Genomic DNA, 8590 nt, shown 5'->3' on the forward strand with positions numbered 1-8590 from the left:
CCTGAGCATCCTCCAGGATGATCCAACTCCACTCCAACTGGAGCATCGCACACTCCCACCCTCTGCTCCCACCCTGAGCTTCCTCCTCTTCCCTGGGACGTTTCCCAGCTAAGTTTTGTACCTGGGTGTCCCTGTGGGATGGCACAGGGGTGCCCAGAGGAGAGAGGCACCATCCCAGTGACATCCCCAAGGCTCCCTGTAACCCCTGAGCCCCAGACTGGCCATTCCCAGCCCTTTGGTTTCCCCAATCCCATCCACCAAAGGTTTCAGACTTTTCTTCCCCGGCGAGAGAGCAGGGCAAGCAAAGCCTCTCTGCTCCACCTCCTCTGCATCCCTGGTGCCACATTCCCAGTGTTCCCAGGACACACAGCTATGGTGGGAAAGGGTTAGGTTCAGCTTGGGGGTCTTACTGGCTTTGTGGGGACACAGCTGGATTCACCACAGGCCCCCCAGACACTTGTGTTTGCTCCCTGGTTTTGGGCAGCTGGGGGATGTGCCCTTAAATCCAGCCCTCCTGCATCCCCCCGTCCTAAACCCCCTGATGCCTTAAAATCTATATTATATATATTTTCTGGCTTTTAAGACATCACCCCCGGCACTACCAGGGACATGCTGAGCCCCCTGAACACTCACCCCAAGCCCCCAGACTCCCTGTGGGCTCCCAGCTGGCTGATGGGGAAGGGGGAACCATCACTGCACAGGGGTTCCTCCTGGCACCTCCTGCCAGGGACGAGCAGCTGAAAAAAATCCCTATTAAATAATAAGGAAAACATGCCCCTGTGGGACCCCATTGGGATGGGGGATGGCTGGGGGGCACATCCTGCCCCTCTGCTCTCATCTGGGGGCACATCCTGCCCCTCTGCTCCTGTCTGGGGTCACATCCTGCCCCTCTGCTCCTGTCTGGGGGCACATCCTGCCCCTCTGCTCCTGTCTGGGGTCACATCCTGCCCCTCTGCTCCCATCTGGGGGCACATCCTGCCCCTCTACTCCTGTCTGGGGGCACATCCTGCCCCTCTGCTCTCATTTGGGGTCACATCCTGCCCCTCTGCTCCCATCTGGGGGCAGAGACAAAGCAGCACTTGGGCAACTGATTTTTTTCTCCCCCAAATCTCCTTCTGCTGCAGACAGAAACCCAAAGGGGGGGGTGAAATCCCCCAGCCCAGCACATGGGAGCTGTTATTAATCTTATTAATAAACCTCTGGGGGTTTAATGTCCTGTTTAAACACGGCTGGGGCTGCTCCCTGCCAACTCTGCCTTTCAAGTTTCCCAGCCCATTACGTACACACTTTGAAAATTGAAACAAATAGCTGCTTTCAAATGGAGGGAAAGGAAAAACCCCAATGCCAAGGGGGCCATCCTGAGCCCCTCTGCTGCTCCAAGCATCCCCTGGCGTTCGGGAAGGATGTTTTCACCCCGTTCAACCCACAATGTTCCATCACTTCCAGCCAAGCTGCCCCTGGCTCCTGGCTGGGATGGGGGCAAGGACATCCCAGAGCATCCAGGGAGGATGAGGGATGGGGATAAAGCCTGGAGGGTTGGGATAAGGGGTTGGAAGCTGCCCACTCACCATGGATACACAACAACCTGCATCTCATGGTCAGTGCTGGAGGGGCTGTTGGGACACCTGGGACATGAGGGATTTGTGGGTCTTCCATCCCTGCTGTGTGTTCCTGCTCATCTTCTCCCCTTTCCACATCCCCAGGCAGTGGTTGGAGCACCCCAAGGGTTCTCCAGCCTGTGATGCCAGCAGGACCCTGTTCCCAGGGCTGATGCTCCAGGCTGTGGGATATAAAGGGATACAAAGCCCTTTCCCAGCCCTGGAGCATCAGCACAAGGCTGTGAGGATGTGGTATCCTGGAATCCATTCCCAGCATCCTCCCAACAGCCACAGCCCACCCTGTGGGTGCAGCAGGGTGGGTGCAGGGCTGGCAGCACCCCAGGCCCAAGTCCCAGAGAGGGATGTGGGATCAATCTCATCAGGAATTGAATTTCTCCGTGATAGGTTTTGAGCTGGTTGAGCCCAAATCTTTCTCCCTGCTCAATTATTCAGCCCCTCCAGGCTCCCCCTGTGATTTCTCACTGGAGTAACTGTGGAGAGAGGAACCAACAGCTCCACTGCAGAGGGGAAAAGTGGTGGGAGCCACTGGGACCTCCAGGCAGGGAGAGCAACCCTTGGGCTCTGAGCCTGGGAATAAACAACACCACGAGGAGCATGGCCAAGGTGTTCATTGACCCACCAGCAAAACCAACCAGTTCACTGGGATGCACAACCCTGGGTACCTCCCAGCCTCTGCCACTGTCACCATGTGGGGATGGCCCTGCTGTCCCCTGGCTCTCAATGTGACATCAAGCCCAGGGCAGGTGCTGGTCACAGGCAGCAGGGAAAGGCCACCACACCCAGAGGGAATTTCTGGCCGTGGTTAATCACCTTTAGGGATAAAAGCCACTTTTCTCCCCCACAACCACTCTCTTTGCCTTATTTCTCCTGCATTAAGGATTGTTGGTGCCAGGAACCTCTTCCACTTTCCCATCTTCAAGGGAGGTGGTTTCAAAATAAAAAAGGAGAAATTTAGGTTGGATACTGGGGAGAAGTCCTTCCCTGGGAGGGTGGGGAGGCCCTGGCACATGTTGCCCAGAGAAGCTGTGGCTGCCCCTGGATTCCTGGAAGTGTCCAAGGCCAGGTTGGAACAACCTGGGCTGGTGGAAGGTGTCCCTGCCCATGGCAGGGGTGGGACTGGATGGGCTTTAAGGTCCCTTCCAACCCAAGCCATTCCATGATCTTCCCTCAGATCAACCACAGAGACTGAGCTTCTCAAGAGGCTGTTTCCATATCTTCCAACTTCAGGTTTCTCTTCCCAGTCCTCTCCCAATGGCTTGGCAATGGATTTTGGAATGGGAAGCCCAGCTGCCCCACAGGATGGCAGGGGGCCTGTCCCTACCTCCCCTGTGCCAGGCACTGCTCACCACCATCCCCACATTGTCTCCAGTGAGGATTTTATTCCTTTCCTCCTTTCTGTCTATTCCTGAAATGAGCAGCATTGATTTTTTATAGAGCTAATTCTTCTCCTAACAGAAGCCACCTGGGATTAAATCAAATTGCTTATCGGCCTCCAAACACTGCCAGGACAGCTCAGTCCCTTCCAGCAGCCAACCTGAGAGCTCAAGAAGGAACAAGACCCGGGACTGGCTTGGACAAGACTCATTTTCTCAGATATCCATCAGCCAACCTGCTTTAGGCTTTGCTGATCACATCAACCTTTCCTTCCCGGGCTCTCACAGCTTCAGTGGCAGGCCAGGTTGTTTTCATGCTCATCCCCTTTATTTTCTCTACAACCCAGCCCTGCAAAACATTTATTTTCCAGTCCCCCTTTCTCCCAGCTCTGTTGCAAACTGGCATGAATGATTTAGGGAGCTCTTCAAGCGGCCTCATTAATCCTCTCGGGGGCACATTGGCTGGTCCTGCAAATTTAGACGTATGGCACTTTAATCGCGGTTTTAATTGCGAGCTGGGAGGCTCTGCCTTCCCAAACACACCTCAATAAACCTTTATGGCTCTGCCTGGATGGGGATGTGCCACAGGATGCTCAGCCACGCGGAGGTCTCACCAGGGTGATGCTTCTCCATGGCCACCCACACCCTCCTGTGGGTTTTGGGGTGCTCACCCGCAGAGGTGACAGGGTGGGTTGGGGTTTTTCCTGCCTCTTAACACACAGTTCCCACCCCGGAGCTGTCCATGGATCCTCGTGCTGCCCATCCCTGGAGCATCCCCATCTCTCCAGGCCAGCACCCTCCGCCCTGCAGCATCCCCTGGTGCTGAGGCACCGCTGCACCCACCGTGTCCCACCCCACGGAGACGGGCTGAGGGGGAGCCGGGGGATCCAGGGAAGCGAGGGGCTCTGCCAGCCCCCCATTTCCATGGCAACCATGCAAATGGGAAAGCTCTCCGTAATCATTAGGGAGCGGGAGCCGAGCAGTACAAACAGTGGCGGCAGTAGATTACAAGCCCATTATGAACAGTCGCACCTTCTGAGCGCTGGTAATTACACCTAATTGTGCATTTAATTGTGTAATTGAAAACCTCCATCCCCGAGTTCAGCCCGGGCTCCTTTTTCCCCCTTCCCAGGGAGGGGGAAGGCGGCGGGGGCAGCTCCGGCCCCGCTGCCCTGGTGGCATCCCCACGCCGAGGAGGTGGCACGGTGGGAACCCTGTGAGGACAAAAGATGCCGGTGGATGACTCTCACTTGTACCCTCCTTGATGGCCCAAACCAGAGGAATCGGGGCAGGAGGGGTGCTGGGGACAGGAGGGGACAGGAGGGCTGGGAGCCCCCAGGGTGCAGTGGGATCCTGCTGGGGAAGGGGAGTCACACACGGCTGGTGGGTGGCTGAGGGATGCAGGGGATGAACCACCCTCTCCCTTCCCCCATCCCTCATTAAGCTGAGCCCGTTATCTCCTTCTCCAGGCTCGGGGATGGGGGGCACATCCCAGAGGCTCTTGGTGCCCTGTGTGAAAGCCAAGGCCTGGGCAGAGGGATGGGATGGACCCAAAGCCCTTCTCCTGCACCCCTACCCCGGGAGGCTGCGGGAGCAGGGATGGCAGTGGCACAGCATGGCACCACATGGCACCCCACAGCACACCCCAGCACCAGCCCCAGAGGCTCAGCCAGGCGGGAGGTGCCAACCCAGCTCTGCTTTCCCAGCCTTTTGAGGGAGAAGGGAGAAACAAAGAAGGAAAAGAAGCCCCAGCTGGGAGTGATGCTGAGCTGTGCCAGCCAGAGGTGGGAGCTCTGAGCAGCCCCTGAGCCCACCCAGCTCTGGGGCTGAGCTGGATCCCACCCCCCAACCCACCCCACAGGGGGAGGCAGTGGGGTCACCACTGTGGGGTGGAGAAGGAGCCAGCTCAAGTGAGAAGCGGGATGGCCCAGGGACACAGGACAGCAGCTGGACACATCCAACCAGAGCTCAGCTCCCAGCAGACCGTATCCCAATATCCCAACAGCCTCTGAGGCTGGAACACCTCCCTGTAGCACCACAGCTGTCCCAGCCTACAACCAGCACCGTTAGGATCCGGAGTTACCAAGTGTTGTGGCTCGAGGCTCCCGGTGCCCGTGCTGTCAGTGCCAGACAGGGTGGGATCACCTCAGGTTCCTGTTCCATCCAACCACCTCAGCAGCTCTCACTTCACAGAAATTAAGGGTAAATCCTCCTGACAACAACAGGCAACACAGGCTCCCCCAGATGGTGGGAAAGACCAGCAAAACCCAGGGGTTTGTATTCCATCCCAACTCGTTATCATGAACACCTGCTGATGGCCTCTCCCAGGGGCAGTAGGTGCCTGGCAAGTGGGATTTTTCAGGGGAAAAAAACCATAAATGAAGGCAAAATCTAGCAGGTGCTTCTTGTCCCCAGGAGCAGAGTCATCCAGCACCTTCAGCATCGCCTTGGGAGCAGTGAAGGAGCTCGGAGGGGGTTTGGATGCTTCAAAATGGCTGCCCTGGCTCCCTGTGGTGTCATGGCCCAAAAAACAATTTCCCAAACTGGTTTAGGTGTGGGGTGGAGTGGGCAAGGCTCTGCAGGGCCCCTCCAGACCAGGGATCATGTGCCCAGGGGGTGTCAGCAGCACCTGGCACCCGCAGCCGTGGAGCCACCATGAGCATCCCTGTGACCAGGGGGGACAAGGGACCAGGTGACAAGGGACCAGGCTACAGATATTGGGGAAACCAGCAGGGATGTGGAAGGTGCCCCTGGGGTGATGGTGACACACGGGGTGCCATGGGAAGGTGCCTGTGGGAAGGTGGCCGGGCAGTGAGGACCAGCTGGAGGTGGTAGCATTGCCCCAGGAGGGTTGAATGTCACCCACACTGCTCATGTAAGGGACACTGAGGCCCAGGATGGCCAGGGAGATTTGACAAGACAAGGAGGTTTAACAGTGACACTGCAGCAACTGGGCACAGCTCCCCAGGCAGCTCCAGCACACACCAGTACAGCCCCAGCCCCCACAGCTGGGCACACTGGGAGCACAGTTGTCCACAGCTGTAGAACAAAGGGCCCAGGACAGGTATCAGGGCCACCTGGATGAGGGGACATGAGCCCCATGTGCCATCCCTGTGTTGGGGGTGACACAGAATGGCTGAAGCAGAGAAGAGGAGCAGGGATGGGGTCAGGTGACATCTCTGCTCCTCATTGTTCCCTCACAGCCTTGGCACTGCCTGGTCTGTGCACCCTGGAGATAAAGAGTGGCCTTGGTCACCCCAGGGGACACCTTGGTCACACTGTCACCTCCACCAGCCTGGGGCTGGCTCAGCACAGGCACCTTCACCTCAGGCAGGGCAGGAGGTGCCACTGCCAAGGCAGGAGGTGCTGGGAGTGGGGGCCTGGTGGGATGGAAGGTGCTGCTCCTTCCAAAGCCAGGAAGGAGCTTGGGAGATCATCCTGCAGGGTGAGAGGGGATGAGCTGAGTGTGGGGTGGGAAGGTCACTGGTAAGGGACAGTCTTGGAACTGAGCCTTTGGGGATGCCAACAGCACCAGGACACATGGGGGGAGGGCACAGCCTGACCCCAATTAGCAGCACCAAGTTTCTCTGGGTGTGAGCAGGAGCTGCTTTCCCAGCCCAGGAGCTTGCAACAATTCAGCCTTCCCCTAAAATAAATGGATTAAAATCTCCCAGATCTGGGGTATCTGAGGGAATAAATGCCAACAAACGTGTTTAGGAGCCAAGCTGTGAAAAGGAAAGTGACCGAAAGCCAGGAAACTCCTGCACAGCCGAGAAACACCCGCTGGATTTATCCTGAAGGAGGGGGAAGGTGAGCGAAACGCAAAGCGAGACTTTACAGAGCGAACAGAAGGGACAGCTGGGGACACGGAGGCCATTCCCACTGGGAATGGCGGGACTTCAGCCCGGGGATGAGCCACCCGGGGTTGAGGATTATCCTCAAAGGTTCCTCAACCCCTCAGAAACACTCGGTGTCCCCCCTCCACCCAAAAGTGGGGACCCCTCCCCGCTCGCTGTCTTCCCAAGGATGAGGAATGAACAGGAGCGACGGCGGGAAGAAAGTGCCCGTCAGCAGGATGACACCATCACCTCCGGAGCGGCTCCGGAACCCGTTTCCATCGCTGCCTCCATCCACCCGGCACCCCCCGATCCCGGGGACACCACGGGCTGACGCCCCAGATCTCAGCAATCCCCCTACCCCCTTTCTCCTCGCCGTGAGGAGCCCCCGGCACGGCCGCGGGGGCAACTTGGAGGATGCTGATTGTGCATTAACGAACCGCCCCGCCGGGATAATTAATCGCCACATCGTCGGCGCTGGTTTGAGCAGAAACCCCCCGAATCCCCCCCGCGTTCCCTTCGCCCGCTCCTCTGGCAGAGCCTGATGAAGATTGATTCACGGGCGGCGGCAAGTGCAGCGCTGAATTGCCACGAAGACCGGCAATCCCATTAAAATTAAACCTTTCCTTTCTCCTCGCCCCCCGCATCCCGGTGTCCCCCCGCCGCGGGCAGGTGGGTCCCGCTCGGAAGCAGGAGAGTTTCCAAAGTGCTGGCAGCGGCTCCAAGTTTCCCTCTTGCCCCGACTCGGGGGAGCGGCACCCCAAGAAACATCCTTGGAATTCCACCAGGATAGAAAACCGCCGGCGGGAGCGAACTCGGAGCGAAGAGATTGCAGTTGGGAACAAAGCTCACACCTGCCGGAGACGCAACCCCGGGCGCTGACAGCGCCGGGAGCGGGTGCCCATCCATCTCCCCGGCCAGCGCCGGGGCAGGGCACGAGGGTGGCATTTCCTATCTTTTTGATTAGCATTTTTCCTTTTGTGTTTTGTGGTTGTTTTTTTTTTTTTTTTTGGGTGCCGGTGAAGCATCCCCAAGCCGGTCCCAACGCAAGGTCACCGCCGAGGCGGCGCGGGGAGCGGTGACAGGCGAGCAGCCTCTCGCACAAAGCACCCCCGGCATGCCGATGAGCCTTACCAGCTGCAGGCAGCAGAATCCCACCAGCGTGCACCGCCCGTTGCATCTCCCCATGGCTCCCCAGCCGGATCCTCGGGGCTCCGTGGCCTCTCGCCGCCGCCGCCGCGCTCCGGCTCCTCACCCGGGAAGCGTCCGGGGAGGCTCCAGCACCATGTCCTGCTGCTCTCCAGCCCCGCCGGCTCAGCACCGCGGCGGGCTGCGCTCGGCGCGGGGCATCGCCCCCCTTCTCACCCCTGTCCCTCCGCCCCCCGCCCCGCTACAGCGCGCTGGGGCTCGGGGGGGCCGCGGGGCCGCGCAGCGCTGGGCGCGCATCCCCGGCCCGGCGCGGAGCCGCCCGCTCCGCTATTGTCTCCCGCACAGCCCCTGCGGGCGGGGCCGGAACAAGGCGGGCCGCGGCAGCCGGGCGGGGCTCGGGGGGGGCCGGGCGGGGCTCGGGGGGGCCCGGGCACCCCGCACCGACACGAGCCCTTGGAGGCCTCCGGGGGCGCGGGCGGTGCGGCCCCTCCGCAGCAGCGCGGCTCCCGCCCGGCCGCAGCCTCATCTTTATCTTTGTCCTGTCTTTATCCTCATCCTCGGCGTTCGTCTTTATGATGGTAGATTTTTATTATTTTATTTTTTCCCTCCCCCC

The 8590-nt window shown here is 59.2% G+C and overlaps 1 protein-coding gene across 1 annotated transcript in view; it reads right to left on the reverse strand.

Annotated features, from left to right (window-relative positions):
- NKAIN1 (sodium/potassium transporting ATPase interacting 1) overlaps positions 1-8226 on the reverse strand; it is a 34507-nt gene extending 26281 nt beyond the window's left edge. Inside the window, exon 1 of the mRNA XM_027667370.1 lies at positions 7963-8226. Within this exon, the coding sequence (XP_027523171.1) occupies positions 7963-8016 (54 nt within the window). The 5' untranslated portion in view covers positions 8017-8226. The remainder of the gene's footprint in view (positions 1-7962) is intronic.
- Positions 8227-8590: the final 364 nt, after the last annotated feature.

The sequence above is a fragment of the Corapipo altera genome, unplaced genomic scaffold (assembly GCF_003945725.1).
Source record: "Corapipo altera isolate COAL_440 unplaced genomic scaffold, ASM394572v1 215, whole genome shotgun sequence".
In the NCBI taxonomy this organism is placed as follows: domain Eukaryota; kingdom Metazoa; phylum Chordata; class Aves; order Passeriformes; family Pipridae; genus Corapipo; species Corapipo altera.